The following is a 14,986-nucleotide window of genomic DNA, read 5'->3' as shown; positions in this document are numbered from 1 at the left end:
ATTCGATTCTCAATTTTTACATTTCTTTTTTTTAAAGCACAGGTTGCCATGCCATTTTTAGAATATGCAATATAATATCTGACCTTTGTTCACAATGTACCACCCTACATTGTCAAATTTAAAACATTTATTAACAACATAATGTAAAAAATAACATAGAGCTTGCAAACTGTGGCTTTTTTTGTCGACAACGCAAACGTTGTCAACGTAACTCACTGGAAATCCAAAATACTTCCACATCAGCGACTTCAATGAAAGAGGAGGGGGTTCAAGTTCTGTCCATGGGTCTCCTACATCTGCAGTTGCCATTGTTGTAAGAGTGGCGTAGCCCCTTTCAGGAATAGGGCGGTGCGTGAGGTTTGTGTGTGTGTGTGTAAGTTGCGTAAGGTGTGAGTGGGCGAGCGAGAGTGAGTGAGCGTGTGTTTGTGCGGACAGCGAATGATTGGGAGAGGAAGGAGAAGCGAAAGGAGCAGCATGAGTAGCGACAGCAATAAAGTGTACAATATAGGCTGCAGTTTGGCTGTGAATAAAAGCGACAGCTCCTCAAGATACAGCAAAGCTCCTTGGTATTATTCTTCGACCAGCTTAACACCTGAAAGGGGTTCACCCCGAAGGTAAACAGAAACTTCGGCCCTGGAGGAAATCATCTCCCCTGTGCTTCCTGACCACGGTCTGGGAGTCGAACGGGAATGGCGTAACACCATGCTATCGTTTGGCTTGCTGTAGCTAATAGCTACTGGCTTAGCTAGTAGCTAAGTTAGAGGAGGTTGACTCGCAGCACAAGCCGACCGGACGTGACATGGGGGTGTGGCAGCATCGACGATTACATTTTTTAATTCGAAGTTCGAGATTTTGACTTAATTTCGGTCGATTTCAATTTAAAATCGAAATCATGACACCCTTACTAATTAATCGAAATGACACGCGAGACTTCTGTCATCAGTTTTTCCAGGTGCTGTAATTAGACATATTACAATATTGGCCCTGATGTTAGCGATAAAGGACATGTTTCGGACAGTTCTTCCAGAGAGGAACATGAGCATCTGCAAATCTGTCAGCAATCCATCCACTAGTTGTATAAATAGATTTTAAAAATGGATTTAGCTTCTTAAATACCTGAAGGCTCTGATCACACAGAGACTTGTTGCTACAGGTGTGGTTGCTTTAAAAATGCCTTGGGAAAGCATGTTTTGGACAAAACAGCATGATGCATCTGTGGAACAGGGCTGTGTTAGCAATAGGCCATTATATATAGTAATGGAAAATGCAGTGTAACTCAGCACCTTCAACTGAAAAGTTGAAAACATTTCAACTTTTGAAAGCGCTCGAAAAACCATGCCAGGCATGGGGCACCACAGGAACACTGGTTTACTGGTGATCTGTTTCTAGTGTAGTGCCTTGCTGTGATTGGCCTCTAAGGCAATTTTCCATTGGTAAAATGATCACAAATTAGATGATTTGAGTAACCAATAAAGAACATGTTAGCCTATATGTACTTCAAAGTTATTTATTAGTTTAATTGATGTATAAAGTATTTTTATGGAAAAAAAAAAGTGTTTCAACTTTTAACACAAAAGGTAAGATGAAGCAGAGAAAGAAAAAGCACCTTTAACACAAGAATGGCAAACAACATATGATTCATTTTCAAAATGAAACACGCTGTGTAAACTCCAAAATCTCATAAATAACTGACGAAAAAAGAAACCACTCAACTGCATAGCCAACTTACTCATAACAGATTTGCAAAAAGCAGAGGAAACTGCCGAATCAGCAAAATCTTAAAACGTGTCAAAAAAAGAAGAAAAACAATCAGCCAGGCAAAGCACTCCACTTCTGAATTAACCTGAACATTACCCCTGGGATATGAAGTCGTGCAGAGGACAAAACAAAACCAGATTGCAGATGCAACGTCATCGAGCCGTGCCCGTCAGAGTCAGGGAGCAAATCTGCACGATTTGAATAAATCTTCTTAAACATAACTGAATTAAAAATACATAACCCTACTTAATATATTTCTATTAAATTCCTGGCTTGAAAAGTATCTCCATGAACAGATGGTCAGTTGAAATTTCTGTGTTTAGGTTATGTGGAGAGTCCCTGAGGCACACACCATCCCGCCAATGGCTGTGTGTGTGTGTGTGTGTGTGTGTGTGTGTGTGTGTGTGTGTGTGTGTGTTCTTTGAGGATGTTTACATTCCTCCATCAGTGATTATGAACTTGGGTTCAATCCACTCAGTTTAACCACACACATTTTAAAACACACACACGACGGGACGTCAGCCCATGCTCGAGGTCAGGGACCTGCTGGAGCTGTAGACAGTGTGGTCAGAGGGGTAGGAGCGTATGTATGGGACATACAGTAAGGGCCGATGTGAAGGTCTAAAGGTGATATCTCACATTATAAGTTAACATCGCTGAGTGTTTCATATCTTTATATGACACAAATTAAGCAGAGGCCAAAGATTTATCAAGCTGTTTAAAAATATTTTGAGATGTGACGTAACACAATATGACTTTTCCATACCTAAGCCATCAATTCAAATGCAATTAGGTTCAACATATGTAATTGATTACAAAATGACAAAGTGTTGCAACATAGCTGCTCCCTTTCATTGAGCTGCTGCAACATCTTGATGCATCTCAAACAGAAATCACTATCTTTCTTGCACAGATGAGTGACAGCCATTTTAGAGCTGAAAGCTGGTTTGGCAGCAAGTGGTGAGGACTGAACTAAAGGAAATGTTTGACATTTAGGGAAATATGCTCGATTGCTTTCTTGCCAAGAGTTAGTGCTCAAACATGAAACTGATATAAAGCCTTTTATCAGGGCATGAAGCTACTGCCAACACCAAGATTACTTAGCTTAGCATTGAGACTGGAAACGGAGGTGAACAGCCATCTTGGCTTCATCCAAAGTTGACTAAATCCACCTACCAGCAAAACTGGGGCCATAATCAACACATTGTATATCATTTATTTATTATGTACAAAAACCTAAAGTGACAATTTCCTGACCAATAATTAGTCATGGACATAGCAGTTCTACGCCTCTACTTGGTGTAGACTGACCAAATTACATATGAAGTGTTAATAACTAATCATCACGTAAGTATAGACCCAGGCTAGAGGTTTCCTGTCTCTATGCTAAGCTAAGCTAAGCTCACTGGCCGTTGGCGGGAGCTTTATATGTACCATACAAACTTCAGAGTGATATTCTTTTCATTAAACTGTCGGAAGAAATCATTACGCAGTCAAAGTGTCATACTTATGTGCATCACTGTGTAACAGGGGTTATATAAATATATATTTTAATGTATTTAATATAAAATATATACACTCTAGTCAGCTGACATAGCAGACATACAGTTGTTTCTGCTGTAGCAGTGTTATTTTGGATCTCTACTTGGTATGACCCGCCTTATTCTGCCTGATTGGCTACATCCTGCCAGTAAAGTAATGTGCATGTGCAACTCTCACCATAGATTGAACAGAGGCAAGATGTCTTACTCTGTAGCTAAAACAGAACGTTCAAGACAGTTAAAAGGGATGCTGCAGCAATGCATCACATGAGAAAAATAATGTGTGTTTTGAAAATTAAAGTATGTAAAACTATTCTACTAGGACCCTCAAATAGAAGAATGAACCTGGACGTTAACATAAAATGAGCTCTTAAGAAAATTCTCTAAAATGTCCTCATCACAATTCTGTTTTTTGTCTAAAGGATGTTTGTGTTAATATGGCCCCTGGTTTCACTTTAATTGACTCCATTAACCATCTGAAGGCATCCAAAAGCAACAGGTAGGCTGGTGATCCAAAACTGGGCAGCAGACTGTCAGGCTTGACCGACAGAGAACAGGAGGACCGTTGAAAGAGTTGAAAAGGCGATGGAAAGAAAGAGGCTATGAAAGAAGAGAGAAAGAGGAGAGAGAAGCATTTGTGGGATTAACAGTGAGATGAGGGAAGTACAGGCAAATACAAACTCAGTTTGGGATGAGCAAAGTGTTGCTCATCATTATGTGTGCCAAAGACATGTGAAATAGAGACAGACCTATACAAGCAAAAGAGAAGTTAGGAGAAGGGTGAGGAGGAGGAAGAGGCGGAGGAGGTCTGATAGCACAAGACACAAGCATCTTTTGATGTGGTTTCTGGGAATGTGGAGCCGGTTTGTTGAGCTCATATAAATAAAAGAACTATGGATGCACATGTGCATATGCACACATACACCAGCTAAATGAATAAATCAGGTATCAAATGACATTCACAGAAGAATTCAACACCTCCACTTTTCTTTGTGCTCGAGTACTGAGGTTTGGTTACCTCACCACAAAAGGCTGAAACACCAGACATTCCTATCTTGTATTTTAAAGAAATAATTTGTCTTTTGAGTATTAAACACACCAGTTTCCAGAAGTCTGTTCGCTGCTCACCTCTCCAGTTTCTGAAGGGATTGTGCTTACTGATGACTGTTTCCACAGGTTGAAAAAAAACTACTGAGCTTTGTTGGCAGAATTTAAAATAGAGACACAATCTTCATTGTCAGCTGAAAAATGCTGACAGAAAAAGTGTGATGAAAATGTCGACAAGCAGACGTACAAGTTACTTACAAAACTTCATTTAATGAATCCCATTAACAACTCAACCTTCCTTTGTTCCTTTAAACAACAAAACATATAAACTGATCATTGCAACCACAGCTTTAATGTCAGCTAAGAGTCTACAGTCGAACACAGCAGCACTTTGTTTGAATGCCAACATCAGCACGCCAACATGCTCACAATGACAATGCTTACATATTGAATAGACAAATAGGTATAGTGTTTAGCTTGTTTGCTAATGTAGTTTGGCATATAAGCATGATTCAATGTACTGATTTACTTAACTCATGTCCTAAGTTGTGGAACCAAAGTGTCTGACACATTTAAATTTTAACCTGATAGAAAGTCAGGGGATATCCAAACACATTAGAATTTCTCCTCTGGGCACCATGGATAATTGAACCATTTTCATGCAAATCAAATAGTTGTTGAAATATTTCTATCTGGAGCAACATGGTGGGTTGACAGACCACCAGACCTGATTGGTGCAAATTAACAGAAATGGCAAACATAAACTCAATATCAGAGAGAGGGAAAACAAAATTGCATTTCAATTTGATTATCAAGCCAACAGACACCCACTGTGGCTCTGAAAAAGTTTGATTCTTATCAAAGATGGCAATTGTAGTCCACTTGGATACAACTGATTCCAGACTAGGATTCCTCTCTCCGTTTATACCGTTATGTCTAGAATGTTCATCTCAAAATAGTTTTCTCAACAAAATGACTAAATGCATTGCATCAGTGTATTAATGCATCCAAAACTTTACCGGTAGTAGCAAATTATGGGCAAAGGAAGGATATTTGGGAACATGCTGAGCATACAGTTCAACTGCTGCAGGGGTGGTTTGAGAGGTTTCTGTTGAGGTTTCGATGCTATTTTTGCCATGACTGAGTCTCCATGTGAATACACTGTTACTACTGGGAATCCAAGCTGACAAGATACAAACCTTTAACAACCTCGTTTCAAACCTACAGCAGGGATGGTCTGAAATATTATTACTGTATTTGTCAGTGCTCTGCTTACATAAAACTTCAAAGATTTTGAAGTTGAAGAAGTTGAAGACCTTTTTCAGCTGTAAATCAGTAGTGCAGCTGTACATCTATAGTCTAAACTACCAAAGTTAACACCACATATTCTCTTCCCAGTAAAGCGCCATTGGCTGGATTCTCCTGTAAGTTCATTGATATTAAACATATGATAAAACCAAGTTGATTGAGCAATTCCTCATTGAATTGTGATTTACTTCCCTATCTAAAGAATAAAGAACTAACTAAACTAAAAACAACCAGACATCTCAGTTCACAAGCACAAAGAGAAGACAATCAAAGAGAGACATGAAATCATGTCACTCAAATACACAATAAGGCGGTATCTACCATCTAATCCAGGCCTGCTACGGAGATGGGTGGGTACAGAGAGAGAGAGAGAGACAGTCATGACAGGACAGGAGAGGATCCTGGTTGTTGGTTTACAGAGAAATGGGTCAGGCCAGTGTGGACGAGGAGGAGGAGGAGGAGGAGGAGGAGGGGAGAGACCAGCTGAGAGAGGGATGAGGAGGAGGGAGTGACGGATAGAGAGGCTGGTCCAGACCTCATAAGCTCCACTGGAAAACTCACGGTCATTAATCTGATTAATGTACACCAACAGTTTCGCTGCAGCCAGATTCGGTCTATATGTTTGTACATATCAAGCAGGTGGAGGCCTGCACGAGTATAAGTCTATAAGCTCCTCTGCTTCAGCATGCCTGCATTCCTGCAGAAATTCTGAGAGTATGTAGGCACACTTTGGGGCCTGGAAGCTTCTAACATCTACAGTATAAACAGAAGCATCTTTTGATACTTTTTTTGCTCCAGCTGCAGTTACTCTGCCAACAGCTGGCCTGAGAAACAGCTGTGTACCAGATCTCTGCTGTGTCTCTTTCCGAAATGAGAGACTCGCTGTTTGAAAAAAGGAAAATGATACCATGCTCAAAATTATGATTGCTGGAGGCAGAAATAAACCACATAATCCGCCATAAAAAGCCATCGTTGTGCTGTACTATCAACTATCTATCCCTTGAAATGGCAACCAAGGTACAAACAGGACTATAATCTATCTCAAAAGAAGTTTGGAAGTGTAACAGTGTTTTCGACCGAATTACGTATTGGATGAGCTCGCCCACAAGCTGTTTTATTAGACCCGTTTCTATGTTACAACCCACCGCAGTGTGAGGCTGAGCTGTAGCTGATGCTTCTCTAAAATGCCAACAGGACTTGATTATCGCTGCTTCTTCAGCCCACGGTGTAGTCACGACTGCCAAGTTTGCAGATACATGCTGAGTGAGGAGTCAAGACGAGAAAAATAAGAAAGTAAGAAGGAAGAAGTCTCTGAACATCGTCACAGCCAGCAGCTTTAAATCTTACGCCAATGTGTATGGATCACACTGTTAACTACACTTGACATCCAAAAAGGTTTCTTTTTTGTGTTGAATTGTCTTGACATGACTAATCGATTAACAATCCTAGTTTGTGTAATAAAGGTAAGATGAAAGTTTAAAGGAACAGTCTGTTATTTTGTGAAATACGCTGATTAGCTTTCTTGCCAAGAGTCACATGAGAAGACCAATACCATTCTCATGTCTCTATAATATATATGAAGCTACGCCTGCAGCCAGTGAGCTTAGCTTGGCAAAAATTCTGGAAATGGGGAAACAGCTAGCCTAGCTCTGTCCAAAAGCATCAAAGTCCTCCAACGAGCAACCCAAAAGCTAACTGATTCATACATAATGTCTTGTTAGTTGAATAAACAGAAGAAAAAATTTAAAAGTGTAAAAACATTGTGGTTTTATGGCGTGTTGTGTGCAGCTATTTCCTCCCGTTACAGCTAAGGTAAGCACACCAACTACTAGTGCTGGCTTAATATTTACCATGCAGACCTGACAGGGGTATCAATCTTGTCATCCAACTATTAAAAAATATTGGCCAAGGTGCCGTGGCAGATAGATCAACCGTGAGTAATAGTGAAAGTAATAATCAATTTCACTTAAGTAAACCGCAAATATGTAAAGCATCCAAATGACATTCTAATTTTTAAAAATGACATTACAGACAACAGCATATTGGGGGACGCTGCTACTGACATGTAGAGTACACTGCCAGCATTGCCCTCACAACTCAAACAAACGACAGTTTCACTTTGCGTCCTGTGAGCATGTGAGGCGTCAGAGACATCTGCTTGAGGCACATGTCATTTAAAGAAAAGGCTGAAGAATGGGTTACTGACTCCTCTTCACTAAGACAACGTGAACCCTTCCTACATCTGACTGGACAAAACCACAAGGCATCATGCTTTTGCTTCTGATTTCCAAACTGGAAAAACATTGCAGCTGTTCTGGAAACTTTGCACCAATATCTGTTTCTGAATAGAGTAAATGTGAGGTAAGACAAAGGTAGTTCCTTATTTTACATATTCAACACTGTATAAATTGAAGCTTATGATTTTGATAAGTAGTAAGCCTTGTATTTCGCTAGAAAAACCTCTTACTACATCGGTCTGATACCCATCTTTTCATGCCAAATCACATTTCAAAGTATGTTTAAAGACTTAAGACTTAGATATCACCTGGTATCACTGAGTTTACAAAAAGATAACAAATCCAGATCCTGAGAGGATTATAAGTAGTTTGTGGGAGGTGTGAGCAGAAATCATTGTGTGAAAGTCAAATAAAAATGTGGAATGGAATGGTAAGTGCAATTCTGTGAATCACGAATGCAGCTTGTTAAATGTCACACTGCTGTCATTAGATGACAGGAGCACAATAAATATAATGATGAGCCTTGAATACGCAACATAAACAGCACACAAACCACGTGTTACACAGGACAAAAAACACTGCACGCACTGTGGAAGAATACAGCCCAGAGAGACAGCAGGACTTACCTTATCAAAGCCGAAAATAGATATGGACAGATGTCCAAACAGAAGACAGTCTTTTGTCTCCGCAGGCCTGAGAGGAAGAGAGGGACAGACAGGGAGAGGAGGACCCTCAGGCAGAAGCGACAGCAAAGGGAAAACACACAGAGAGGTTTCGTTAGACAGCAGAGCAGCATGCGGTTAGATCCCCCTGCAGACCAACAGTGTTCAGATGAGAGTGGGCCAGTCGCCCGATATATGGCTCAATGGTGGCTGGAAGGTGGCACATTCTGGGAGTCGTGGTGAAATGCCACACATGGAGCCTGTAGTGGACGGCTAATGAAACAGCCAGAGACCAGCGGCCTCCATTAGAAGAGGTCAGAGCAGTTAGCTCACACCTCTAAAATTACCTGCCTGGGCAATGAGATGAGAAGGGAGTGTCAGCTTTTAAAATTGTGATTTTGCCGTGAGCTGATTTACTAAAGTGATTATGAATCTGATTATGTTATGCATTTTAAGTTTATTTTAAGACTGTGAGAGAGAAAACCAATATCTGGTCAATATCTCAAACAAGTTTGAACTCTTTAAGTTGATTTACATTTACAAGTCTTAAATTTCTGCCATTTCTATTTCAGTTGTTGTGATATCAATTCAACTGAGTCGTGACAATATATATGACACCTTACTGTGAAAATCAACTCTGGATAAAGGGGCACTTACTGTGGTAGTGATCCTGACTTGGGGTATCTATCATTAGAAATATAATATCACAGATTTAAATTTACAACTACTGAAGGTTTCATGAACCAGAGCCAAGAGCTCCATCCGCTTCACAACACAAACAGTGAATGCAACTGGTTAGTAAAGAACACGGCATATGATAATAATGTAGAAACACATTAAAGCTGCATCATGACATGCGGTTAGACATTAGAGAACAGTTTGAGGGCAAAGCGTGGTGCAAAGAAAGGCAACTCACTTCATTTGTCTTTCATGCGAGTGCTTAACTCAGAACTGATGCACTCTTTTTAAATTACGATGAACACTGCATGGAGCTTCAAAAACAAACATTATGAAAACAAAACAAAAATATTTAACCTTTAAAGGAATAAGAATAGTCTCATTTTTGTATTCCATGCTTTTAATGGAGACATTTTATGAGACAGCAAATTTGCCCAATAGTTCAGAATCCAGTCACAGTTAAAAAGACTGAACGCTAAGGGAGAAAAAATGATCATGACTTCTTGATTGACGACTAAAAACTTTTCACTGGTCAGTTATCATCAAAATGAAGCTGGAATGTAATCTTTTCCTGAGCTCTGATAGACCAAGTGATCTTTCTTTTCTGCATCTCCTTGGTTATCATATACATATGATAATAAGTCGTAATTGCTCATCTTATCAAAGCATATATAACTGTTGTGAAGTTTCACATTATTGAAAACATTTCTCATGTTCCTGAATCAATGAAGTGACAGTTGATCTTGTCAGGAACTCAAAGTTGTGAATCACATGTAATTACAGGTCTTCACATTAACATTTCACACTCCTACTCTTCTGGTGATCTCACTACTATACTGTCTGACAGCCCGAGGCTCTGTGTCTAACTGACAACAAACCATGGGATGGTTCTGTGGTAGAGGCGAGTCGAGGACAGACAACAAAACGAAAGCAGATCTAAGAGAGGTGGAGTACAGCAGACTGAAAGAAAAGGACAACTCAGCCTTGTTCCCACACACACAGTTGCACTCCCAGCTCATCTCTAGCTCTAACCATAACCACATCAGGGAGGCCATGTTGGGCCAAAGCTGCCACCATGCCAGCTCTGCATCCAGCCCTGCAGCCTGCAAGCGCGACGCAGGCGGCAGGGCTGGCTTGGCACAGTCTGTTGCATGTCGCAGGCAATACGGCCAAAGATTAATCCTGAACCTTCTACTCCTGCTGCTCACATTTGACTCCAGCCTGGCTGCGTTAAGCCTCGCTGTCTAGAAAATGTAACAGAGAAATCCCAGGATTTATATTCCCTAACATTATACAGCTTAAACCAAAACTTCCTGAAAGCAGGTTTCTAAGAAATAGAGCTAAAATCATTTTTTAAGGCCAAATACGAAACAGGAAGATTATGGCTTCTCAATTGTATGGATTTGTTGCGTTTAAATACGCCGAATATGACATCTGAAGTAAATTAATTTTTAGATTCTTATTTTTGTCATTCTTTCTAGGCTCCTTCCGCTTTGTTCATATGTTATTACATTCATTCCTCCTGATCTATTAAAATGTTTTTTTTATATAAATCAATTTTATAAAAAAGTTTTTAGAGGCGTATACTATAACAGAAGAAATGTACTATACTACAATCTCTAGTTTTGCATCTTTCAGGTTATTTAAGGTACCCTTTTATGTCATAAATGCCTTCCTAATGATAAATTATCAATACTAATGTTTGCTAACATATGATCATGAAGTAAGAAATTGTGATGGGGAACAAAATGCACATGCACATATTGTTAAGGCTTCAGCTGGGTTTTATAACTCTTTGAATGTAACAAGTAAAAAAAGAAACCCAACTGTCCTACTGTCCCGGGATGCACTCCATAGGTTTTTCACGTCAGTTTTGTTTCGCTTTGTTAAGTTTTAATTTAAAAAAAAGCACGGGATGAGTGAACCAACCAGAAGAGAGCACGCAGACTGGGCGGAAATTAACGTTCAGCAATGACATATTTCATGTCTACATGAAATTCCACTTGCTTGGCAGGATTTGAAGTCTGAAGCTGGGGGAAAGTTTCTACCTGCCTGCCTGACCCGCCCCTCTATTCATTGTACTACACTACTGCTGCTTATCAGGAACTCCAAAATCTTAGGTTTCTGTCAAAGATCATCTGATGAAACCTTTAGTGGTCAGACATTATTCAGAGGAGTTTTATGTCTACTCAACATTCACACAAAGCATGAAAACAAATGGTAATTATCCTCATTTGCCATCAAACAGGCGATCCGATTCACAAAGCCTTTTTAACGAATTTTTATAGTTTGAGGTCTGTAAACGGTCTGCTTTCCCAAAGTCATGAAATGTTGCTTCTTCGCTGTTTTGTTGAATGAAACCATGTGACCATGATTACACAAAACCGAAAACATGACCAATGATGGTGAATTAGAACACATCAGAGGGATTTTTGAAAGGCCACAATCAGTCACATTTTCCATTACTTTTATGAGGAAAAGTGGCAGATACATCCTTATTCAGACGCGATTTACTTTTTAGGGGCGTGAAACCTTACATTTCCATTACACAAGATCTCTTAATTAATACAGTTAAATCACATGACACTGTTTAACAGAGGAAGGTAACTAAACATGTCAGACCCGCAAAGAATTATCCCCCAACTCTGCAGCTTTATAAGAAAAACACACTTCCCTCTGTCTTCAATTATTGTATTGGCATACTTGGCCTCATTTACACCTGCTAAGACAGGATCAGTCTTCTGCTTTGACCTGCATTTCACATACCTTGCACAGAGGAATTGTTTTTAACTTATTTCTGCTCAGAATATTGAACGTTTGTATCTAGGTTTCTTAGATCTGTCACCACTTCAGTTGTTGCTGTACTACTCCTTTATTTTGTTGTAACCAGTTGTCTTACTGAGACTATTCAAATTTCAGGTTCTATTTTTATACAGTCAACTTGCGTGTTGGGTATATGCAAATAAACACAAAACAAACTAGTCAACTGTACACTACCTCAACAGCACACTGCAGCAGACTGACGCATTTAGTTACAAGCTGGTAAAGAAATCGTTCGGCAGCTTAAGAGACATTTTTGTCAAGAGTTGGTGGAGACTAAAAGAGAGCTATAAGAAGAGGGACTGTAGGAGTTCTTCGTGAGATGTACAAAAACATAACTACAATGGGATGGCAATGTTGCTCAGTATTTGCTGGGCACTGAGCAAAACTATTAGCCATAAAGTCTTGATGAGCTAACGGTGTGTGAAAAAGCACTCAAAGCAGCTTTGAAGCTAAAAGTTAAGCTGATAAACTATTCCTTAAGTTTAATTAAATCTGGAAACTGAAAATAGATTAGTTTTTAGATAGATCCATTTTTAGACAGAAAAGTGCAAGCAAAGCCAGAGATTTAACACAGCATGTGCGTCTTGTCTCTTGACAACCGCTGCTGTATGATCGACACCGTTTCTTTGCGGTTTACTATCCGTTCGTCTTTTATTTGACATTGGAGGTTGAGTGACATAATCCACAGGAGACAAAAAATACGGTAAACATTATGGCCAGGAAAAAGAAAAACAGTGACGTCACCAGCGCCTTTTGAGACAGTTGAAATTAATCAATATAACTCTCAGTATTACTGTGACCAAGATGACTGAGAACCTTACTCTACATTTTCAACTTGAAGCACTATTAAGACACAGGCCCTTAAATGTTAGCCACAACAGCTTGATAAGCTAAGTCTAACTAACTATGTCAGGGCTGTACTCAGGTTAGTTTGTTTTGGGGGGTTTTCTGCCCCCTACTGGTAAAAAATACCCCAATGCAGCTTTAAAATATTACCTTTAATGAAGAACAACCCCTGTAAGGTTCTGTATACTTTGAGGTCTATATTTGGGAGATTTTGATAAATAATAAAGAGTGTGTAGTTTTCAAAGAGCAGACACAGGCTAGCAGTCCTGTCTCTGGCGCTAACGTTAGCTCTTGGCGTGGTCGAACTTTACTGCAAAAACAAAATTATCAATAAATTCCAGATATTATTGTAATGAGGGATACTTCTCGAGCCACTTTCGTTACAGTTTAATATAAAAACAGAGGCGTTATTCATACACTGACAAGAATCTGTAGAAGCTAATAACGTCGAGCTAGGTGCAAGCTAACTTCGGTACCAACTGTCAGTTTTGGGCATTTGAGGACAGCTCGGTCTGGCGACTGTGAGAAAGTTACTGACGTTACACACACAGTAATGTGTAACGGCATATAAAAACAGCATTACAAGCGGGCTGGGCGTCAACGTGTGCTGGCTGCTCACAGGTGGGCTCGCTTACCTGTTTCGCTCCGACCTGGAGTCACGAACCAAAGCCCAAAGCAGCAGCAGCAGCAGAGTCTGACCGCCTCTCCTCTCCTCCCCTCCCCTCTCAGGCTGAGTTTCACACTCAGATGTGGATCTTCGCTCAGAAACACAGCGGTAAGTCCTCTTCTCAAGCCTCCACGAACTGCGACATTCTGCGAGTTTACTCCACCGTCACCCGTCGGTCCCACACAGCCATTTATCCGATGAGAAGATCCGACCTGAAGTGCTCCTGGAGGAAACTCAGCGTCGCCTCACTGTTTTTCCTGCTCCAACCCGGATAAAAAACTTAAGTTGGTTTTCCCGAGAGAAGAGAAGGAATAGAGAATAGTGTGTTTGTCTTCTTCGGAGAGGACTGAGAAACAGTTTTCGGCTGTTAGGTAATAAGTGTCTTCCCCCCTCCGGTGCCTACTGGCGTCTCTGTGTAATCAGATGCTGCTCACCACAATATCCATTCATCCTATTACACAGTTTAACCCTTCTCTGTCTGCGGGCAGGCTTTGTGCTGCCTTCAGGGACCGTCGGACGAACCGCAACTACAGGCTGGGAAAAACGGTAAACATGACGAGTCACCTGAATAAAGAAATATAAATACAGTGAGTTAAAAAAAAAAAAAATCATGTATAATATAGTTCTGCATTGTTGAAACTACCCTAACCCTAACCCTTAGTTAATAAATAATAGTTCAATTCAATAATCAGGCATCTAAATTATAGAAATTCAACTTTTCAATGTTTCCTTACCTCCAAGCTGAAAACGTACGTTGTCATGACTCATTAGTAGTTGATATTTAAAAAATATTCAATTGATACGCTCATTATTGTATGACTGCAAGATAAATGAGCTTCTAAATAATTATTTTTAAAACACAATATATATTTGAATAATCTGCTGTTTCCCTTACTTTCAAACACTGCGCCGCTCAAATGATTAATAATATTGGATATTTACGGATACATTTATTTTGCAAGATAATTCATCTTGTGCTTTGAACATAAATGAGATAAATTGGCTCGTAAAAAAGACAGAGAGAAAGAGAGAGAAATTACTATAACCTTCCAAACAAAATACATGCTAATAATTAGTTGATTTTTTCATTTTCCAACTCTTCACTCTGCTTTTTGAGTCTTAAAACAGATTTAGATTATGTATTTTACATTTTTCCCTCATGCCTCAGGCTTTCATTTAATTACATTTCCTCATTTGTTATCATCAAACCGAAAAGGCAGGAGGTATTCAATGTGCACCCTTGTATACCCGTGTCAAAACAGCTCAATACATTTGAGTAAATCAATGTTTTTGTGTCGGTGCTGACAGATGCACACAAAGGTGTTTCAATAAAAAACATGTCTCTACCATGTGAAGATAAACATGGAAGTTTGTGTTCTCGAGGTGTACCTTAACGCACCATTAACCCAGCAAGACCCA

At 39.7% G+C, this 14,986-nt stretch overlaps 1 protein-coding gene across 5 annotated transcripts in view; it reads right to left on the bottom strand.

Moving 5' to 3' along the window:
- pacsin3 (protein kinase C and casein kinase substrate in neurons 3) overlaps nt 1-14,063 on the bottom strand; it is a 38,063-nt gene extending 24,000 nt beyond the window's left edge. The window contains exons 1-2 of one of the 5 annotated variants that reach the window (XM_030414868.1): nt 13,536-14,062; nt 8,518-8,584 (exon numbers count right to left, since the gene is read on the bottom strand). Coding sequence is in view for 2 of the 5 variants with exons in the window: in XM_030414872.1 (XP_030270732.1) it covers nt 1,730-1,733 (4 nt within the window). In the remaining 3 variants the exon portion in view is untranslated. Of the gene's footprint in view, nt 1-1,729; nt 1,918-8,517; nt 8,715-13,535 lie in introns of those variants that run through there. The other 4 variants (XM_030414871.1, XM_030414870.1, XM_030414872.1 and 1 more) reach the window with 4 other exon arrangements.
- Nucleotides 14,064-14,986: the final 923 nt, after the last annotated feature.

Source organism: Sparus aurata, chromosome 4 (genome assembly GCF_900880675.1).
Source record: "Sparus aurata chromosome 4, fSpaAur1.1, whole genome shotgun sequence".
Lineage (NCBI taxonomy): Eukaryota > Metazoa > Chordata > Actinopteri > Spariformes > Sparidae > Sparus > Sparus aurata.
This window is presented reverse-complemented; position numbering and strand designations above follow the sequence as displayed.